Source organism: Mercurialis annua, linkage group LG8 (genome assembly GCF_937616625.2).
Source record: "Mercurialis annua linkage group LG8, ddMerAnnu1.2, whole genome shotgun sequence".
In the NCBI taxonomy this organism is placed as follows: Eukaryota; Viridiplantae; Streptophyta; class Magnoliopsida; order Malpighiales; family Euphorbiaceae; genus Mercurialis; species Mercurialis annua.
The window spans coordinates 34,190,936-34,213,786 of record NC_065577.1 but is presented as its reverse complement, the minus strand read 5'-3'; the positions used below and the strand labels follow the sequence as shown (position 1 = coordinate 34,213,786).

At 32.9% G+C, this 22,851-nt stretch overlaps 2 protein-coding genes across 2 annotated transcripts; both read left to right on the top strand.

The window, feature by feature from the left end:
• The first annotated feature begins 5,424 nt into the window (after positions 1-5,424).
• Positions 5,425-11,551, top strand: LOC126660753 (transcription initiation factor IIF subunit alpha). The gene is made up of 9 exons (XM_050354414.2): positions 5,425-5,839; positions 6,102-6,260; positions 6,849-6,994; positions 8,274-8,644; positions 8,965-9,077; positions 9,773-9,907; positions 10,061-10,279; positions 10,398-10,595; positions 11,197-11,551. The coding sequence occupies exons 1-9, from the start codon at positions 5,672-5,674 to the stop codon at positions 11,284-11,286; spliced, it is 1,599 nt and encodes a 532-aa protein (XP_050210371.1). The 5' UTR covers positions 5,425-5,671; the 3' UTR covers positions 11,287-11,551.
• A 7,312-nt stretch (positions 11,552-18,863) lies between these two features.
• LOC126661961 (ricin-like) lies at positions 18,864-21,365 on the top strand. Its single transcript, XM_050355845.2, has 6 exons — positions 18,864-18,934; positions 19,027-19,134; positions 19,272-19,285; positions 19,422-19,507; positions 19,568-19,649; positions 19,705-21,365. The coding sequence occupies exons 1-6, from the start codon at positions 18,864-18,866 to the stop codon at positions 21,315-21,317; spliced, it is 1,974 nt and encodes a 657-aa protein (XP_050211802.1). The 3' UTR covers positions 21,318-21,365.
• The last annotated feature ends 1,486 nt before the right edge of the window (positions 21,366-22,851 follow it).

Sequence of the window (22,851 nt, the reverse complement as noted above, 5' to 3'; positions counted from 1 at the left end):
TTAAGCATTTATGCTTTGCAGATGACTTATTTATTTTCTGTAAATGCAATATGAAGAGTGTGAAATAAATCTCCAATGTTCTGAATCATTTTCATGATGTTACTGGTTTGGAAATGAATGTTAGCAAGAGTTGCATATACTTCAATGGGGTGGTTGATAGTACTAAAGCTACTGTTTTACAAGAGATTGGATTCAAGGAAGGGTCACTACCTATCAAGTACTTAGGAGTGCCTTTGATCAGTACAAGGTTAACTAAGGGGAATTGCAGTGGTTTAATTGAAAAGATCACTAGAAGAGTATCAAGTTGGACTGTTAAGCATCTGAGTTATGCTGGTAGAATGCAATTAGTGAACTCTGTGTTATTCAGTATGCAGGTTTATTGGAGTTCAATGTTTTTACTTCCCATTTCAGTTACTAAAGAAGTTGAAAAGATCTGCAGGAACTTTCTGTGGAAAGGCTCTTGTGAAGGTAAAAATGGCAATCTAGTGGCTTGGGAGGAGGATTGTAAGAAGAAATGTGAGGGTGGTTTGGGGATCAAGAATATGGTTGTTTGGAACAGAGTTGCTATCATGAGACATGTTTGGGATTTAATTGTTGAAAGGAATTCCCTTTGGGCAATGTGGGTGATTAGAAACAAATTGAAGATGCTCAGTTTCTGGGGCATAACTAAACCATTAGTAGCTAGCTGGAGCTGGAGATGCCTTTTTAAAGTTAGAGATGAATTGAAAGAGTGTTTTGAGTACATTCTGGGGAAAGGTGATATGTCCTTCTGGTTTGATCCTTGGGTTGGAGGGAAAGCCTTAAGTGATATGTTTCATGGCATTTCAATTGCTGATTCTGATATACCAAAGCAAGCTAAAGTTAAAGATTTATGGAGAAGAGGTGGCTGGAGGTTACCTGATCCTTTTGATGATCAAAGTGAAGAAGCTTGGGATATGATTAAAAGAGACTTTAGTGTGCAGGAAGGGTGTGAAGATAACATCAAGTGGAAGCTTAATAAAACTGGGAAATTCACAGTGAGGTCTGCCTGGGAGCATTTCAGGGGACAGAATGATGAGGTTAGTTGGTGGAGAGTCCTTTGGAATCCAGACAATGTTCCAAGACACAGTTTCATTTCCTGGCTAGCAATCAAGCAGAAATTGAGAACTAGAAGTAAGCTAAAAAGGTGGGGCTGCATTGATTCTGATATTTGTGCACTATGCAATAGAGAGGTAGAGAATATTGAGCACTTGTTTTTTGATTGTTGTGTGTCTAAAAAAGTTTTTGAGAAAACTATCAGGAATTGCTTGATGAATAGAGAAGTGTATGGATGGAGGAGAGAATGCTCCTGGTTCAGCAGAAAAGCAAAGGGCAAGAGCTTGCTGGCTAAAGTTAGAAGAATCATGTTCTGCTGTGCCATTTACAACATCTGGAAAGCAAGGAACAATGTGATTTTCAAGAAGGAGAAGATTGATGCTGAGAGGATTTATCTGTGGATAAGGCAGGATGTGTTGTTGAAGTTGTTCTCCCTTAGATGTAATTCTGCAAGTTTTTTGAATTTGTATCAGAAGTGGCAAAGTTGTAGCCTCTCTGATTGATTGAGTCTGAGTCAGACTCTTGTTGTTTTGTGCTGTTTGAGCTTAATATAATCTCGGTTTTTACCAAAAAAAAAAAAATCTGGAAATCCACTATAGGATGATTATAGGTTGTTAGTTAACAACTAATTCATTGGGGGGTTTGTGATAAATTGGCTAAGGTTAAATCATAGGTTCATTAACGTTCTACAAAGATTAAATCGTTTTTTTGAAATGACTTATATTGCTGGAAATTACTTTAACGTTGATTTTAAGTAATTATAATGTTACTTTGGGGGAGATTGGATTTAAATGGTTAACCAACGTTTTGGCCAAATGTTTAAGGCATGTTTAAGATGGTTTTTATTAAATATAAGAGGCTGAAAACTATGTTTTAAAAGTGGTTTAAATATATTAAAAGGATGTTAGTCTTATTCTAGGTTGTGGTTAACATGGGTTAAGTAATCGATTAAAGGCATATAAGGTGTAAGTTGTTGTATTATGTTTAGCTAAGTTATTTTAGTTTCAAGTTGATACTCGAAAGATGTTGAAACTTATCGATTCTATTTAAGGTGATATATTCAAGTGTACCTTGGGTGTTACTTGCCAAGTGTTGGCAAGCGTTTTTTTGGCTTTGTTGCTTTCAGTGTTTTTGGCATTGTTAAGTTAGGGAATGAGTTCTTATTTCGACTTGGGTTTTATTTAAAGATTGATTTAAGATTTTGGTTTTCACTTTGGATTATGGTTGAGTAGGGTTAGACGTGTGTCGCCCGACATGTGATGTTGAGTTATACTGCAGTTAAGGCTAACACACTACCTTAGAAAATCTTTCGATTTTAAATAAAGTATTTAAGTTATGAAAGGATTTTGGTTTTGTTTCAAAGATAAGAACTCACCTAACTTAATTTGCCTAACTTTGTTATTGGGTTTGAATGGATACTTTGGATATACATTGGTTGTACTTTGATTACCTTGTTGTTCTTTGATTGTGTTTGAGATGCTAGTCATATGTGGTGTCTAGTATTCTTAGAGTTAGAGGTTGTTCGGATTTTAACTTGTATAATGTTTTAGACCCGTCGACTGCTCGTGTTTCGGAGTGTACGCAGGGTTAGCTGTTTGCCAAGATTCACGTGGATAAGCAAGCAGTGAGTTTATAGTGTTATTTACCGCTTTATTAAGTACCGCACATTATTTTAGTATATCAAATGTTTGTGAACTGTTTTAAGGATTATGGATCTGGATTGAAACGAGCTACTCGATAGGCTTGTATCGAGACTGTGTGCACCGGTAAGTACTTTGGGATTGGCTGACCAATGTCTGGCCTACTTTGGGAATCGATGAGGATTTGTTCCCATCTACTTTGGGTTAAATACTTTGGGATTTTATTTCAATACTGTTTTCCATAATCAAGTATAGATATTAGTATAAAAGAATTTGTTTTAAGGGTTTTAAAGTTAATAAATGTAGATAGCATTATGAACTCATCTCAGTAAATCTGACCCCGTTGTTTTCCAAACTTTTCAGGTTTATGATTTTGAGAGTGTTGGTCATCTCCGATCTTTTGATTCCTCGGAGGTCTTTTTATGTTATCAGACTAGTTTACTGTTTTACTTCTTAGACCGCAGTAGAACTAGTTGTCTCCATTATTGTACTTTGGTTTGTCGTAGTGGTACGACTGTTATATTATTATACTTTGGCATGTTACATTGGATTATTTATATATGAGACATGTTTCATAGTTTGAATCACTATTAATTTATTATTTTAGAATTGCTATATAAGTTGTTAGACTTAGGCTGAAGTCTCGGTTGTTCCCGAGCATTGGTTTTCTTGCAGGTTTATATTAAATATAAAATTTTCCGCGAGGCTTGCTACGGGTTTTGGTACGACCATACCCATACCCCAGCGCCGGTCGCGATCCATGAAATTGGTTCGTGACATTATATAAATTTTTTTCATTAAATAATTTTTTATCAAAAGAAATTTCATCATATAAGTTTAATAAATTTTAAAGTTTAGGAACCAAATAGATATCAAGTAAGTTTAATGATCAAATTGGACTTTTACCGGTGAAGCGCTGCCATGTCACTTTTCAAAATGGACTATTTCACTTAAAGCCCCTATATTATATCATTTTCTTTCCTTTAATCCCCACGTAAACAATGACAAAAGCTTCTTTTCACCATTAAAATTCAACAAAACACCTCCATTGAAAACTAAAATTTCCATAGATTTTCCTCTCTATTTCACAAACGGATTAGGATTGCCTCATGCTCAAATGAACATGATGGGTCATGTTCACTAATTTACATCACCATTCATTATAAAATGAATGGTGTAGATTAACTTAATAAAATTTGGTCCTTTTTGATCTACATCATTTATTTTATAATGAATGGTGTAAATTTGATGAACATGACCTCTCATGTTCAAATGAACATGAGAGAATCTCAATCCCTCACAAACATATTACTAAACTTAGATTTGTATATCATAACCGTTAATTGGTGGATTCACAAATAAAAGTTGAGTTTTAAAATGGATTATTTCCGTGCATTTTTTTTGTCAAAATGACTTTATAAATGAAACCATAAGCCCCAAAAACCTTGAAAACAACTATCTTTCGCCATTAGAAATTGTCGGAAAGTGGTGAACCGAATTGAAGGGCGGTTTTGAATTTTCCGGCGAATTTCGCGGTGAGTGGCGGCAAGTGATTAGTATCAAACTTTTCAATAAAATGAGACACACCTCTCTATAAATTTGGTGGCAATCCGATATTGATAAGTTGTACGTATTATAGCAAAAATAAAAACATTATTTTTACAAATATTAACTTTCAAACAGTATTTCTTCAAAAAGCTAAATAGTACTTTTTACAAATAATTGCTTTATTTATTTTTAAATATTATGTGTTTCTATAGTAAACCATGTCATTTTCTCTTAAAAGAATTCTGCTTCTTTCATTCTTGTTCCGTTTTGAGGATGGAACTTTACAAACTAATGTTTGTATTTTATCAATTAAAAAGATAACTCTTTAAATTCTTAGAACTAAACTCAAAAGTAATTGTAGAAGATTAAAAGTTTATAGATTGTATTCGAATTTTCTCTTTCTCCTAGTACAGTACTTAGAAGACTCTGTAATAATTGGTTAAAACCGGTTAATCGAACCAAGATAATGAAACTGAACTATTCTTTGATAATTCCATTTACTTTTTAATTTAATTTTTTGTATAACGCATGGTTAAGTTTTTGTGTTCTGTTTTAAATAAAAATTGAATAAATGAAGACACTATGTTTCATAAATAAATAAACAAGTAAATCCTAAACTAACTTACCTTTCTAGTCGCCCAAGTTGTTTCTCGCCCGTTTATGACTCTCTTGTTTAATTAATGTTGTTAAATTCCATCAAAAAAAAATTAATGTTGTTAAATCTGATCCAGTACTTGAACTGATGATAGGAGAAGGTGAAAAATTTCAGTTTCAACCTGTCAACTAGTGTTTAACCCGTATTAAAATTTATAAAGATACATAATCTGTTCAAATAATATATTGTCAAAATGTGTACTTATAGCATTAATGTTTATTAGTCAAAGGTCAAAGAATTTCATTTAACTTTCAAATGCCCATTTTCAAATCTTGACATTTCCAATTTATAGCTTTTGTTAAGTAAAGATAATTCTTAATCGAACCGGACCGAAATCGACGAAATTTAGCAGGAAATATGTACTGTCCAATGGGTCAACCGGCCGGATTTGAAGAATTTCAACGGTTCTTTTACATTGACGGTTATTATAGTAACCCGAACCGAAAAAAGTTTAGATAGTATTGGTGAAGAAGAAAAAAACATTCTTCCACAGAAACTAAAAGCTCTGCTAGAACTGAAACGGGTCAAGATTCAAGACTCAAGAAGGACAAAATTTACCTCAAAAGTTCAGGGGTCTTATTTACCTTTTTTCCAAACCGCTTCGTATCGCACCCGAACCCTATAAATTCATTTACCTTCTAATTACTCACGACGGAGGAATAACGATTCATCTTCTTCCCTGTTAAAATTCAAAACCCTAGTGCTAAAATCCAATCTTCAAACACTAATTGAACAAAAAATTCAAGGAATATCAATGGATGATCTTCAATTAAAATCCTCGTGCGGTGAATGTGGATCGACGACAGATCTGTACGGAAGCAACTGCAAGCACATGACACTGTGTTTGAGCTGTGGCAAAACACTAGCTGAGAGTCGTCGCAAATGCTATGATTGTGGCGTTCCTATCACTCGCTTGATTCGAGTTTCGTCGCCTTTTTCTTTTTAGTTTTAATTCTATTCTGCTATTCGTTAGAAATGAATTTGATAGTTAGGGTTTTCATATAGTTTTCTTTTCTTGAAATGATTTGCAATAACTGAGCTCTTTTAGAATTGTTTATTTTTCACATAATGTCATTTGCAAAAAAAGGCTTTGGATTAACCGAGAACTCAATTGAATTGAAATTCTTGCTGTTTTCTTTGTATCAGAATCTCATTTTTAAGGGTTTTTTTTTTGTTTTTTGCAGGAATACAATGTTCGAGCAAGTCCTAGCAGTGAAAAGAACTACTTTATTGGTAGATTTGTGACAGGACTTCCAAGTTTTTCGAAGAAGAGAAATGCTGAGAATAAATGGTCTATCCATAAAGAGGGACTTCAAGGACGTCAACTTACTGACGCGTTGAGGGTATAGAATGGATCTCTCTGTTTTGCTATTGCTTTCATTTTGCTAGTCGTCTTTTTGGTTCTGTAAGGGTGATTGTGTGTATATGGGTTTTTAGCAGTTAATTTTGAGTCTGGTATTATTAGTAAGTTAAGCATTGTTATGAATTGTGAATATAAGTATATCGATCATCATTTTTAAATACACAAGTCTTTCTACTCTTAGGCAGATGCAAATGTTGGAGTGTTAAGATGGACATGCCCTTTCACCATGAACAATGATTCATACGTATCTCATAAATTCATCATAGAAAAAGAAAGGAAACGAGTAAATTACTGAATTTAGCGGAGATAGAGAGAGATGAAGGAAGTTTATTAATTTAAATCGGGATTTTAAGTTTATTGCGTATTAATTTTTGTTGGAACTGTAAGTTTTCTGCATTTGAATGTGTTGGTAGCTCCTCCTTGAGCTCATTAAGATTAGGTGGGCTACTTTCTGTAGCTTCATTGAAAGTGTTTTTTCATCTATCCTTTACTCACGTTAGACGTATGATACTCTAAATAGTTTGTTCATCACATTGTTTTTGTTGGTGTATAATATTGAGTTGTGCAGGACAAGTACAAGAATAAGCCTTGGCTATTGGAGGATGAAACAGGCCAGTATCAGTTCCATGGTCATCTCGAAGGTTCACAGTCAGCAACTTACTACCTATTGATATTACAAGGGAAAGAGTTTGTTGCTATCCCTGCTGCTTCATGGTATGCATGATATTGTGCATATATTGGCAGTTCATCTCTTTACTTGGTGAGGTCTAGTCTTAAAATTTGGTCCTTTTATTGAATCTAACTATGCAGCATAGACATTTCCCAGGGGTGCGTAGCTACACTTCTGGGACGCAACACGTGACACGTAGAGACACATGTATGATATGGAAAAATAAGTGTCTCGCCAATTTTTATTGTTGGAAGATAGGGGCCTCAATGGGGACACAATAGGGACATGGCAATTTGTTTTTTTTTTTTATATATCTTTTTGGGGTTTTTTTGACAAGACATAGGGACTTTTTAAGAGGACCACAAAATTAATTGACCAAAGTACAGTAAACAGAAGTACTGAACAAAAGCCCTGAACTTTTTCTTTTTCAAATCCAGCAGCCTGCCCCTTTCAGTCATCGTCTTCCTCTATTTGTTTCTTTTTAATTCCTTTGTTATTTCTTCAATCTAACTGCTAAAGTATATTATAGAATAAATAAATTAGGATCAATTAGTCGATCAATAAATAGATAAATTATAGGCTAATTGATTAATGATTGATTGTAATTGATTATTGTCTAGATTAGGATTTCCTTCCTTGAATATACTTTTAATACTCTGTACTTATATAACTACTGACATAGCTGTTGAACATAAAACATAATAAATAAATCTCATTTGTTGATAATATGGTATCGGAGCTTCTATGTTCGAAAGATCTAGAGTTTGATCCTGACAACTCCCATTTAGTTAATTAATTTATCTGAGCACAAGTGAGGTGGGCTGTGTGTTTTTTTGTTCACGGTTTAAGCCAAATGGGCATTCGCTTGCAGGCGTGTGTTAAGATTTTAAAACTATTCTTGAAGCCTCACCAACATTTTGAGCTTTTAGGACCATGGATATGATATATGTATACAACAAATATATCGATAATATGATCACTGCCCTGTTAAGGAAGAGGCTGCGGTGATCATATAAATGTAATTAATTCTATATATATAGCTTTTATGTGTGTATTTATATATAATATATAATATGCCGTGTCCTCGCCGTGTGATTATTTTTGTGTATCTGTGTTGGTGCTTCGTAGGAATCTAAAAACAATTTTAATTTCTCTTATTGTATCATACTTGGGAATTTTTGTTGTAATTGATTTTTGTATAATGATGCTCCTATTTTTTGAATTTTGTTTTTTTAATGGATTTGTAAACTAATTGATTTTACAAAATTAATCATAGCCCTGTTACTAAGGAGGTTCATAACATATGCTTGACATGTCCAACAGGTATAACTTCAACAAGGTTGCACAATATAAGATGCTTACTTTAGAGGAAGCAGAAGAGAAGATGAAGAACAGAAGAAAGACGGCAGATGGATATGAAAGATGGATGATGAAAGCTGCAAGCAATGGGCCTGCTGCATTTGGTGAGAAAGAAAAGCTTGATGACAAGGAAAGCGGTGCAGCAAGCGGAAGGGGGCGTAAAAAAACTGCTAGTGATGATGAAGGCGGCAAGGTGTCTGACAGGGAAGAAGAAGATGAAGATGCAGAGACATCAAGGAAGAATAGACTGGGACTAAATAGACACGGTGGTGATGATGATGGAGAAGGTCCAAGGGGAGGCGACCATGACATGGACGATGATGATGTTGAGAAGGGTGAGCATTTTTCTTTAATGTGGGTTTTCAGATGTCAATCTCTCTTGTAGTACTAGTTAAATTTTTTAATGCTACTGTTGATAAAAATAGGTATGATTTTTTTATTGTAATTCATTATAGTAGCATAATGTTGGAACCATTTTTTCTTTATTAACATGAGATGTTTGGCGGCATTTCATTCTGGCTCTGTGAACTCAATAATTGCCGAACCCTGTGAGAAGGTTTTATTTACTGTCAGTCATGAATGAAGTACGTTCTTTAATTTTTCTTTTCGCGTAGTACCTGTTTTAGTCATGTGGTATTGTGTTGCTTATTTTTAGGTGATGATTGGGAGCATGAAGAAATTTTTACCGATGATGATGAAGCTGTTGGTAATGATCGTGAGGAACAAGATTTGGAACCTGAAATTCCAGCTCCTCCAGAAATCAAGCAGGTTTGTGTTAGTTAAATAAGTTCCAAACTTGGAAGTCATATGGTATATCAGTCGGCCGCAATTTATGCATCACTTCTTTACGGAGCTTATTGTCTGGAACATATATTCCCACTCATGTTTTATTTTAAGTGGTCCTAAAATGACTTTGGCTGAAATGATTATCTGTCATATTGCACAATCACCAATATCCGTATTAAACTTTGCAGGTCACCAGGCTTTTATCAAATTACAAAAGTGTCACTAAACAAACTTTTGTTACAAAATGGTCATATCTTTTGTTACAAAGGGGTTCACCCATATAAAACTTACCGTTTTCACGCTAAAACGCAACATTTTTGCTTATGTGGAAAGCCGAAATTATATAAAGGGACATAGTTCAGAGAACTTTTTGTAATAAAATGTTATAACCCAATGATTTTTTTGTAATTCATAAAAAGTTTAGTATTTTTTTTGTAACAAGAGACATTTTTGTAACAAAAGGTATAGTTCAGTCATCATTTTGTAAAAAAAGTTTGTTAGCGATCTTTCTGTAATTTGAGAAAAGCCTAGTGATTTACGGAGTTTAATATCCCACCATTCTTTCTTTTATTTGATTTTGGTAATGTCTACTTGAATAATCCAAGTAGTGGAAAAATTGACTGGGATTTGACTTAAAGTTCTTATGGGAATATTCTTGTTACATTTGCGATCACCAGGATGAAAATGATGAAGACGAGGAAAATGAGGAGGGTGGATTGAGTAAATCTGGGAAAGAGTTGAAGAAGCTTCTTGGAAGATCAGGTGGACTCGATGACTCAGATGCAGAAGATGACGATAGTGATGACTCAGATGTAAGTTTGTGATGACTAATTGTGTTACTCTTATTTTAAATTATTTTACAATCTAACAGCATGTTTAACATAACTTTGTCAATGGTATTTCATCTCTTGGGTCATTGTTTTTTTTTATCTTGTATTCATATGACGTCTTTGGGATTTGATCAGATGGAGAAAGATGCTAACCTATCTCCTACGCTGGGTCAGAAGCAGAAGGATGCAGTTAAGGAGGAACCTGTTGACTATAAGCCTTCAAAGACAACGCCTTCTAACTCTGCTAAAGGAACCGAATCAGCTTCCAAGTTAGCGAAAGGAAAAAGAAAAACTAATGGTGATGATGGAAAAACATCAAATGGTGTGCCTCAAAAGAAGGTCAAGACAGAAAACGTATGGTGTTGCTATTGATGAGCCCTGCATTATCTATGTCTTCTAATTAGTATTAAGCATCTGGTCGTGTAACATACAGTTCTCTGATTTTAAAAAAATTGCTGTTCTTGCAAATCAGGATTCAAAAAGTACTGTGAAAGAAGAGAACGTTCCTGCTAAAAGTAGTGCAAATCCTGAAGGCACTTCATCATCATCAAGAACGGGGTCAACTGGATTTGTCACTGATGAGGAGATCAGGGCTGTTTTGCTGCAGAATGGGCCATTAACTACCCAGGATCTTGTTGCAAAGTTTAAGTCACGATTGAAAACCCGTGAGGTAAGCTGCTTGTTTTTTTACTGGTTTCTGTACAGATGCTTCATTTGTATTCTTTTTTGCCAAAGTAACTTGATGACGGTACTACTGCAAATTTGGACTTCAAATTGCTGTTTTGGTTACTAGTCTTTGCTATATAATGCTAGAAATGATAATATCTTACTCAAGTCATTTTTGCCATTTGCTTATTGACCTGAAATTAAACAATGTCTCTCTGCATAACACTTGAACAAAAGATAAATATACAAGGGTATATGTGTAGGTCTCCAGATAAGAATTATGCCGAATTAGATGGATTGCATAATGAGATTGAAATAAATTTTAGTTTACTTTTGGTACAAACCAGACCGGCTTGTTTGGTTTGAAATATTTAAAGCTCTTAATCGGTTTGGTTTTGTGAAAAAAATAATCCAAGTTTTGGTTCAGAGGAGTACACCCCTATATTGAATAACCCCAGGTAAGTGTCTTTTGCTGTTGTCTGCAGTGTTCTAAGTATGGTTTTTTTTTCCTTCCGCATTTTTAGAATAATTAACTAAAAATGCTGAAGGTTTCTGCTATATTATATTGCGCGTTTCTTCTAATCCTCGAAAATTGATTGGTACAGGACAAGGAAGCGTTCACACAATCTCTTAAGAGAATTTCTAGGATTCAGAAGACTAATGGAGCTAGCTATGTGGTGCTGAGAGACAAATAATTACATTTTGCGGTGAGATGTCAAATAATTACCAAACTGAAGAAGAGAGTTGCTTCGATCATCAAACGGTTGGGTTAACTATTCAGTCAAATGATACTAAGAATACGCAGGTTATGTAATTGCCTACATGATATGGCATTAAAGGTAGCAAGTGTTTCTGGTATGCTTGCTTTTCCTGTGAACAAGGATTTATATATGTAACTGTAGTGCTGGTCTGTTTTATGAAATCCAGTTTAAGAGAAACATGGTTTACTTTTGATTATTACATTTATTTAGGAACCAAAAAGGGAGATAACAAAACGTGAAATAAAAATGAGATAAAACATCAAGTCTATAAACAAGTGATAAGACATGTATACCATTTGATCTATACACTTGGAATTTTGGGGTGTGTTATTTGTTTGAAATTAACTGAACTTAATCGAACTGAATTTCTCTTTTCAAAATCAAACCGAGAAAAATTAGTCAATTCATTTTTTTTTGATTTTGTTCGTTTGTGTGAAAACCACACCAAAAATTTGTAACTTCAAAATTGAAGCCAATCGAAAAATCAAATTTTTTTATATTGCCAAACTGAACCGAATGTATTGTTTCGGTTATGTAATTTGGTTTGTTGTGCTTTTTGCACAACCTACTTAGAATAGACAAATAATTAAATAAAGTTAAATCTCTACCCATGTCTATTGACTCCCTAATTTGGAGAGTAGAACATAATCTTATCACCTTCATCAGGCAATTTAAAGGTGACCCGTTTCTTCGGTTTATCGCTTTTGCTTCTTTCGATTGAAGAAGAGTCATCCATTGAAGAAAAGCTCATATGATCTTGTTGATCAGCCTCTCTATCAATCATAACCAATCTCTCCAAGGAAAAACTAACATTTTCTGCTTTAGAAAACATTACAGAAGATGAGGGATGTACCCTTTTGGAGTGTTGTTTGAAGATACAAAGCTCACCACCACTTATGCAATCTGCCTTGGGAGAGGCTATGAGCCAATCCTCCAATGTCTTCAATTTCTTGTTCTTCTTCATCTTCTGTGCTTTGAAGCATTTTGGCTTTAGTAATTCAATCATGGATGATGATCCTTTACTTGAATTATTGTGATTCATGTTTGCTTGGAATTCAAGTATGTTTAGTGTCATATTAGGGTATAGGGAATAACACATATTTATATATAACAAGACTACCAAAAACATTAGCTTTGTAATTATCATTTTGTAGTCATTAGTTTGTTCACTTTCCCTTTATTATTCTTGTATTCATCTTAGTTGTCTATATGTAGTTTGGGAACTCTACAATCCAAGCCAACCACTTCCTTTTACTGTAATTTAGCTAATGGACACATGAATTAATTGGTAATTTCATTTTGTGAGAATTATAGAAGATTGGAGTTTTCAATATTCTAATACTTCTATCTATTTAAATGAAAGGTTATCATTTTTTATATTGTAATGGTAAATGAATGAACTAATTCGATAATTTATAGGATTGACAAAATGCGTGTTGTCATATCATAAACGTGTAGTTTCCACCTTTAAATTAATTTATATTTGATAATTTAAACACGCTCCATTTGATTAATTATGAATATGACACATTTATATACCGGATTAAGATGACATGATTTAATAATTAACTTAGGGGCGAAGTTGTTTAGCTTTTTTTTTTCTTCACGCATTTCATTATATCCATTTGCTAAAATAATAGATCTTTAGATCATAGTTTACATGAAAACCTATTAAATAATAAATTAAAACAGTGTCACATATTTATATTAATCAATTTTAGTATTTAAAATATTAAATTAAATTTTCAAATATTTAATATACGTGTATATTCGGGTTATACAAAATAAGTCTCCTCATTAACACAATTTTTTTATGAACTTATTAGCACAATTAGTTTTATAAGTTTAAGCATATCCATTACAGCGAATAAAATCCAATTAATCTATTTTTTCATATTTTAAGTAGATTTATATGTTTATAATCTAAATATAATTTCGGATCATGTCGTTTAACTCATCATGTTAGAAATTGTTAGCCCTACTCATGGTCTATTGAATGTTCAACATATATAAAAAAACCTAACTAATTTAATTAGAGTATCTTTATAACTTTTAAATGTATATATGTATTGCCGAACCGCCACTCATGAATTTCCATAATCTTATACCCTATACTATTAAAATTGATCAATTATATATCATTTTTATTAATCTAAACGAACAAATGCATATTTTATGTTAAATGTAATGTGCTTTGTGGGATGAAGCTTCATTTGGCAGAAAATGGAGATAAAACCAAAGATGCTGACCTTAAACAAATCGTATGGAATCAAGTGTTTCATTTGTCTTATAAAGTTAATTTTTATGAAAAATAACCACTAAACCAAGAATTACCTTACCAGACAATGTTTCACAAGAACGCCATGAGGCACAGCCTCACATTTCCTCGAATTTTCCAGCAATATAAGGCTGGCAGCAAGAAAATTGGTGTAATGAATATTAATATTAGAGTATATTATCTCTCTGAAAAAAAAAAAATTATTCAGTCTGAACAACTAATTTCTCCTTTAATTTTAAAAAAATCACTGTTTATTTCGTGTTTTTATGTTTTGTTATAGCTAAAATTTAAACACATGTGAGGGGCTAAAATAGCGACTTTTAAAATTTATGAAAAAAATAGCAATTCAATTAAATTCATAGAGGTAATAATAATTAAGGATAATTACTATTATCCCTTAGACATTAGGTTGTAAAAGATATTTAATGAAAAATTAAAATTATATAATATTTTAAAAGATATTTAATGAAAAATTAAAATTATATTAATCAGCAAACTTTTAATTCTCAATGTTTTGTAAAGTAGATTCCGATTGATATAGTCATTTTTTTCTGTTAATTGTTGTGCATTTTGTGTGATTTATTAATTAGAGTAAATTATTCGAACAAAGTGTTAATGCGCCTCCATGAACTTGTAACACATGATCATTTAATTCAATTTAAACTTGTTTGAGCAACTAATCACAAAACTCTTCATTTTTAAGTCAAACTACCCCATAATTTATATTTTTATTGCAAAAAAATAAGTTCACAATAATTTTAGCGCAACAATTAGTGAACTTTCTAATTTTTTTTCCGCATCCCTCACCTTAATTTGTATTTTGCGCGTTTTAAAAATATAATTATGGGGCAATTTGACCCAAAAATGAAAAATTTTAGGGTTAGTTGCTCAAGTAAATTCTAAATGACCATGTGTTTCAAGTTCAGGGGGCGCGTTGACCCTTTGTTTCAAATTATTCAAACACTCGTCACATATGGCGTACTTTATAATTTTATCTTTCCTGTTAAAAAATCAAACGATGCGATCCTATATTTTTATTGCCGTTAATATTTTAGTTTTCTGTTTAGTCCACTATTTAAATAATTTACTAATCAATATACAGTCGAATCTCTGATAATTAATATACATGGTGGATCAAAATTTTATTAATTATTATAGTTATTAATTTATTGAATTTGTACAGAAAAATTACAAAAATTATAAATTATGTTTTAAAGCATTTATAGACCTAATATTAATATTATATTATAAAAAAAGGCAACTAATTAAATACTTTACAATCACTCAATATAAAAGAAATAATACTATATTCACTTTAATAAATCCCAATTTGATATTAAGCAATAAAATAATTATGAAAATTATATTCATAAAGTAAAGTAACTTCTACTAATATCTTTTTGTTGCTTCATATTTTTTTACTTGCTCAACTAATAACTTTCTTTGAAATTTTCTCAAATGAACAAAAAGTCATAATTTAATGGTATTTCATCTTCCACCTTACAAATCAACACTACTGTACAGCAGCGATTTTGCGACAGAACTTTCCGTCGATATATACCCATATTCCGTCGCAACATGCGTTTTGCGACGGAATTGCGACGGAAAACGTCCGTCGCAAAAAGCCTGGTCGCAAAAAGCCTGGTCGCTAAACAAATAGCGACCAAGGCGTCGCAAAATTGGCGACGGACTGTCCGTCGCCATGACCAAAAATCCGTCGCCAATCGCGTCTCCCCAAAAATGAAAAAGGAGACGAATTGGCGACGGATTAATGAATTTGGCGACGGAACACTTCCGTCGCCAAAATTATATATTCTGCGACAGAATGGTGCCCGTCGCAAAATCAAAACAATTTGCGACAACTATATCCGTCGCAAATTGCCCTTTTTTGGCGACTTATCAAAAGGCAATTCGCGACGGAATTTCCGTCGCGAATCCGTCACAATTTAGACAGAATTTTTCTATTTTTCGTCCGTTTCTCTGTTGTATTCACGACTATTATAACCTGTAAAATCTACTATTTGCAATTCACACTAAAACTCAATTTTTGAAAAAGAACGCTGTCATATAAAAACATGTTATAGTTTACATGTCGTGACAAAATGTATAACGCAAGAACATACAAAATGTATACAGTGACAAAATACAAAATGTCAGAAATACAAACATGACACTATAAAGTCGGAGTTGTCGTCATCGTCTGAAGGACCTGGGGGTGGGGGTGGGCGATACTGCGGAGGAAAATTCTGCATCATCTTCGCCATCTCAGCCTGAATAATCTCGGCCATCCTCTCATTGGCGCTCGCCTGCTGAGCATCACCCGTTTTTCAGGGAAGTCCTGCAAGCAAATCACAATACATTTTCAAAAATAATTACTAATTGATCAATTACAACCAACAATACCAATACCAATTATAACATTATAATTAATTATAATGTTAAATAAATTAATCATACAATTAACCAATTTATAATTTAATTAAACTACAATTGAACACTTAACTTAAATTAACAATTTAATTAATATACATAATTATATAATATAATTACCTAAATCTAACAATTAATATTAAATTAACACTTTAATTAACCAAAATATATAAATTAAGTAGTTTAATAACTAAACTACATAATAAAATTAACCTAATTAGATATAATCTAATTAACTTAACAATATGATTTCATTAACCTAAATATATATAATATAATTAACTAATTAAACTTAACAATACCAAAACAATATTATATATTAATTCATGAAAATAAGTTAATTCTAAACTAGGATTTTATTACGTAAACTAATTATAATTAACTAGATATTAAAATTGATTAAACTAAATTAATCTAAATTAGAGTTCTTTTCCCTAAACTATTAGTTATAATACATAATTAAACAAAATTAAAGTAAATAATGAAAAACTCACTATGGCAGAGGGATGGAAGCAGTGGCAGCGGAACCGAGTCAGTGGCAGCGGGACGGAGGTGATGGCAGCAAGTGGAGGAGACGGTCTAAAACTAAAATAATAAAAATAATATATATTACAATTAATTAAACAATACTTAAACAATTCCCCAATAAATACTTACCGCCGGAGGAGGAGGAGGCAGTGATGGTGGCGCACGGGGGAGGAGGAGGAGCTAATCGCGGCAGCGCTCGGAGGAGGAGGCAGCAGATGGTTAAGGAAGGAGGCGGTGTGGGGGAGAAGGGAGACGAACGGCAGCGTGGGGGAGAAGGGAGAACGAATGGCAGTTTTGAGAAAGAGAGAAATTTTTTTTTGGGAGAGAATGATGTGTTTTGCTGATTTAGGTCTAATATTAGCGACGGACAATTTCCGTCGCAAGTCCGTCGCTAATATCAGACATAAATGAAACGCTGAGTTTCAATTGGGCTGTTTGCGACAGATTAAATAATCCTTCGCTAAACGTTAGCGACAGAATATATATTCCGTCGCAAACTGCCCAATTGAAACTCAACGTTTCAATTTAGGCCACATTTTGCGACAGAATGTATATTCCGTCGCAAAATGTAAGGCGCCAATTTAAGCGCGCCAATTCCCGTCTTTTAGCGACGGATTTGCGATGGATTATCTGTCGCTAAAAGGGCGGGAAATCACCCGCCAAGAATTTGGCACGGTTGTCGACGGATTTAATGGCCGTCGCGAATTCCGTCGCTAAAATAGCAAATTAGCGACAGAAATAATGTCCGTCGCAAATTTCCGTCGCTAATTTGTTGTTTTCTAGTAGTGCAAGGTTTATGTTGCCCGAAATAAATCATCAATTGTTGTATTTTTTATTAATTCTTCTGTGTGATTATCTTCATCCTCTTCATTTTTATTCTCATCCTCCAAAGCAAATAATTCTTCATCTGATAAGATTTCATGAACAATATTTTCATCTTGCACATCAATAAATTGTAGCACACTCATTATCTTCCTCCTCTTCATTAAATTAAGTGTTAGAACAATAATTTTATATCCTACATATAAATTAAATAATATATATATATATATATATATATATATATATATATATATATATATATATATATATATATATATTTTAACAAAATCTCTCTAATAATTAATATATATATATATAGAATATGTTTTAAATTTTATTAATTATTAAATAATAGAATTATTAATTATCCGGTTTTCTCAATTTTCTATTAATTATTAGAATTATTAATTTATTGAATACTATGTTAATTATCATAGGGTCGACTGTATTAACAAATTTCAATTTAGTCATTAAGCCTATTTTATAGTATATATATATTAGTAGAAATCATGTTTTATTAGATTTAATATTCACAACATTAGGAGCAGATCCGGTTGTTTGTGGAGAAGAAGAGCGTGAGAGTTGCTTAATATTAGGAGGTTGATCGGCAGGTGGGATATCAAACATTTTGCCTAGGTCGCCTAATTTCTTAATGTCACCGTCGGCGCCATTGTGGGTTGCTTCGAAGAGGCCATTTTTAAGCTGATGAGATTGGATTCTGCTACCCATTTGAATATCTGTACAAAGAAAGGCATCAACTTTGAAGTGGGAAGTGAAATGTCTGGAGAGGAAGAAAAGGGTAGGGATAAATTGATAATGAGATTTAATAAGGATTTAGACCATCTCTAAGGGGAGTCGTCAAAATGGGAATCGATGACTCCACATCTCTAAAGGAGTCACAAAAATGTATTTTGATGACTTTCTTACACTCTCTTTCATCAAAAATGGTGAAGAAATTTTCCTTCACTATTTCACTTTTTGAATATAATAATATGGTTAATGTACACTTTGATACATATAATTTGTAGTTGTATTTAATTAATTATTTATTTATTAAATAATTTAACGAGATAATGATATAAAAATATTACATGAATAATTTTATGAAACAATAACATAAATATCTTATATTAATAATTTTATGAGACAATTAAAAAAAATATTACATAATTAATTTTACGAGATAATAATAAAAAAACATTACATAGATAATTTTACGATATAACAATACTATATGTAGAATTCAGACGAATATGAGCATAAATAAGTTTGTGGGTGTAATTGGTAAAACGTGTATAATATGTTAAGAATAAAAAATGATTATAATATTATTTCAAAAAAATGATTGTAATATTAAAAAGTAAAAAAATATGTATTTTGGTGAAGAATTTGGTGATGACCATTGAAGTAAATTTGGGGAAAATTCACGAAATTGAAAAATTGTGAGGGAAAAATGGTGACTCCCTTTGAAGATGCTCTTAGAGTGAAGTTAGCAGTGGAAAATGTGATTAGAAGAGTGAAGAGGTTATATAAATTAATGATTTTAATGTAATATATTTTTAGTAATATCTTTTAGTAAAATTGATGTATAATTATTTAATTTTTTGCCATGTTAGCGCTGAGGTGGACGAGTTTTATTGTTTTTTATTTAATTTCAACAAGGTGGCGATGATTTGGACACCCACTAATGGACAGCGTGGCATTTTAAATTCGGAGAGTCCGATGTGAATTTTTTTTGAAACGGTAAGGACTTATATTGAAAAAAAAATTATTAGGGTCCAAATTCAGAACCGAACAAAACGTAAGGTCCAATTTGTACATTTGACCTAAACTGAATGTCTTCTATTGCATGATGTTGTAGTGATAAAATGATATGTCAGCAAGCAGTTAATATGTAGACAATAGCATAGAGTAGTTAAGGTATAAGACACTTAATTTGCTTGTACACCTTGACAGATGATGTGTTAGCATATATTCACATGTGTTATCACTAGTGTTTGTATATATGTAGCGGAGATTGCAGAGACATTACACTCTATCCTCTGTGTCTATCGTCCCACACTCAACAACTTATTATGCCTCAAACTGAATAAATTTGTACTTACTTACTTGCATGTTTTCTTTTATTTATCTAACTCATAATTGAGGCTGCTTTAGAATCCTTCTCGTGGCGTTTGGACAGGTAAAATATTGGGAATAAAGATGGAGAAGTTAAGAGAGAGAGGATATAAAGTTGTGAGTATGCAGCTGGTCGTGGTATTATTATGGTTATGCATGGTTGGGACTAAAATCAGTGGGATCGTTGAAAGACTACCCAGTGGTGAGATTTAGCATTCAAGATGCTACTGGGGAAAGCTACAGTGCCTTCATTATTGAGCTGCGCAATCGCTTAGCGACAGGAGATGATGTGAGGCATGGAATACTAGTGCTGCCACAGAGAGTGGATATAAGTCGACGGTTCGTTTTAGTGGAACTGACGAATAGTAGAGGGTACACTGCTACATTAGCATTGGATGTCATCAATGTATACGTAGTTGGCTATCGAGCTGGAGACACTTTCATTTTCTTCCAACCAGACAATGACGACGTTGCACATGCGATTCCTAGGCTTTTCGTGGATGCTCGAAGACGACATATGTTGTCTTTTACTGGTGGGTATGGTGATATTGAGAATAGAGAGGTAGGGGATCGAGATCAGATTAATTTGGGCCGTCAGGCACTAGACGATGCTGTCACCTTCTTCGAAGTTTATGCAAATAGGCATGGTTCTGAGAATAACTTGCGTCGTGCCTTTCTGGTTTCCATTCAAATGATTTCTGAGGCAGCACGATTCCAATACATATCTAGTGATATGAGTCGCAGAATCAGAAGGAACCAAGAACGTCCTCCAAGCCCTAGTATCCTTAGGCTTGAAAATAGTTGGGGCCCCCTCTCCGAAGAAATTCAGATGTCTAATCAAGGAGTTTTTAGAAACCGAATTCAGCTACAAAGAGACGACTATTCCCTTTTCTATGTCGATAGGCTGAGTGATTATTTAGTTCAAATTTTTGGTCTCATGCTGTTCCAATGTGCAAAGCCGAGTAAGCTATTTTCTGTGCTAACCGTGTTAAATTCTAATGATGGTGTTTGTGAATATCAGGAGCCTACAGTGCGTATTATTGGTCCAACTGATTTATGTGCTGCTGTGTATAACGGGTGGTGGCACAATGGCAACCCAATAGTCTTATGGCCCTGCAAAACTAATACAGATGCGGATCAACTTTGGACCTTGAAAAGAGACGGCACTATTCGAGCCAATAATAAGTGCTTGACCGCTGATGGGTCGTTCAGTCCCGGATCCTACATCATGATATACGATTGCGATTCTGCTGCTGAAGGTGCGACCCGTTGGAAAGCACGCGATGATGGAACCATCATAAATCCCATATCCCGTCTAGTCTTGGGCATAAAATCTCCAATTAAACTTAAAGGTGAAACACTTTTCCTACAGACTAACGCCAATACTACTCTTCAATCATGGCATCCTACAAACATTATACAACCCTTTATGTCATCCATTGTTGGGCTTAATGGTCTCTGCTTGCAAGCAAATGTAGCGAATGTGTGGGTCGAGGAATGCGTATCGTCCAAGAAGGAACAGCAGTGGGCTTTTTATTCCGATGGTTCTATCCGCACTAGCGGCCAGCAATTATCCTGCCTTACTGCGAGAAGTGGAAGTGTCGTCGAGCTTCATCTCTGCACGGACTTGATCCCGGGCCAGAGATGGGCGTTCAAGAGGGATGGCACTATTTGGAATCTGGAACATGGACTGGTGCTGGATGTCAAGGGAAACGATCCATCACTTAAAGAGAGAATCCTTTGGTCACATACTGGAAATCCCAACCAGAAGTGGATGATCCGGTTCTGATTCAGTCTTGTAAAACAACAACTGTATCATGTGCGACCCTACAAATAAAACCACCCACTTTTAATAATGACTAGTTTCGCATTACGTGCTATGCACGTGGCTCGTAACGTAACTCGTCAATATACATATAAATTTATTATAATTATATCAACTTTTTATTTATAATCAATATTAAATTAGTTAAGAATTTTTGTAAAAGTAAATATAATATATTCGGTTATTAAATTTTTTTCCATATTAAATTTATTCTTCTTTTGGTTTTATAATAACCATAACTAAATAGTTAATTTAATTTTATTAATAATATCTTTAAAAATAATAAAATAGAAATTTAAATAATAATATATTGACCAAATATGTATTTTAATTTTGTAGTTAAGTCAAACTAAAAGATAGATATTCTTACTAATTTGGAGACTATTTAATTATTTTTTACATACTAAAAATTAAATTGGAGATAATTTAGCTACCTATTCTAATTAATACTTTAATTACAATATTAATCAATTAAATAACTAATTAGTTAATGACTATAAAACCTTTATTTAGTAATAAACTGAAAAGGATTATTCGGTAAATTTGTATGTCCTCGTCCCATCCGTTCTTTTATATGTAGTACTAGCGTTTCGCCACGTGCTACGCACGTGAGCGATATTCATATGACCCGTTAGATGTATAATATGTTAATTAAGATATCTATATGACTCGTTATTTATATTAAATATTATTGTGAAAAAATTATTACAAAAGTTATTTAAATTAAAATTGTAGTATATGATTAAATATATTAAATATAATATTTTCATTATTTCATAATTCCTATAAACAAATAGACGGAAGTACTTTGAATAACTATATAGTTGGTTCCTAAGAAGCACAACTTCGACAAAGTTGTGTTTCCCGTTTCGGAAACGTTTCAGAAACCGGAAACTCTTGGACACCCATACGAAACGTTTCGGGCCGTTTCCGTAAATAATAAAAATTAAAAGTTCATAAAAAAATTAAAATTATTACCACAAATAAAAAAATCTAACTAGTTACCCATAAATTTTATATTCACATTGCCCACAATACATCAAATATACTTATTTGTGTTGAATTATATTATATTTTTTTATATATTTATAAAATCTTAAATATTTAGTATATTAAAATAAATTATTTTGTTAATTATCATAAATATTTAGATAATATTTTTATAAATATATCCCTATATTTTTGTTATCTGCACGTTTCCCCCACGTTTCGTGTCCTTCATTTTAAAAAACTTTCGTTTCTCCGTGTCCGTTTCGTACCGTTTCCGTTTTCCGTTTCCGTTTCCGTGCGACCTAAGTTGGTTCTAATAGTGTTCTTATAAACATATATAGAGTTAGTGTTTTTACTGCTATGAAACACATATGATATACTCAAATCCTATAAAATACTAGACCTACAACTTTTTTTCATACAGATTTCTTTATTTTTTTATTGAATCAAGCTTCTATAGTAATTTAATATCTTTTTTAGTGTGAGTTGGAGTCAAATTCATCATTAA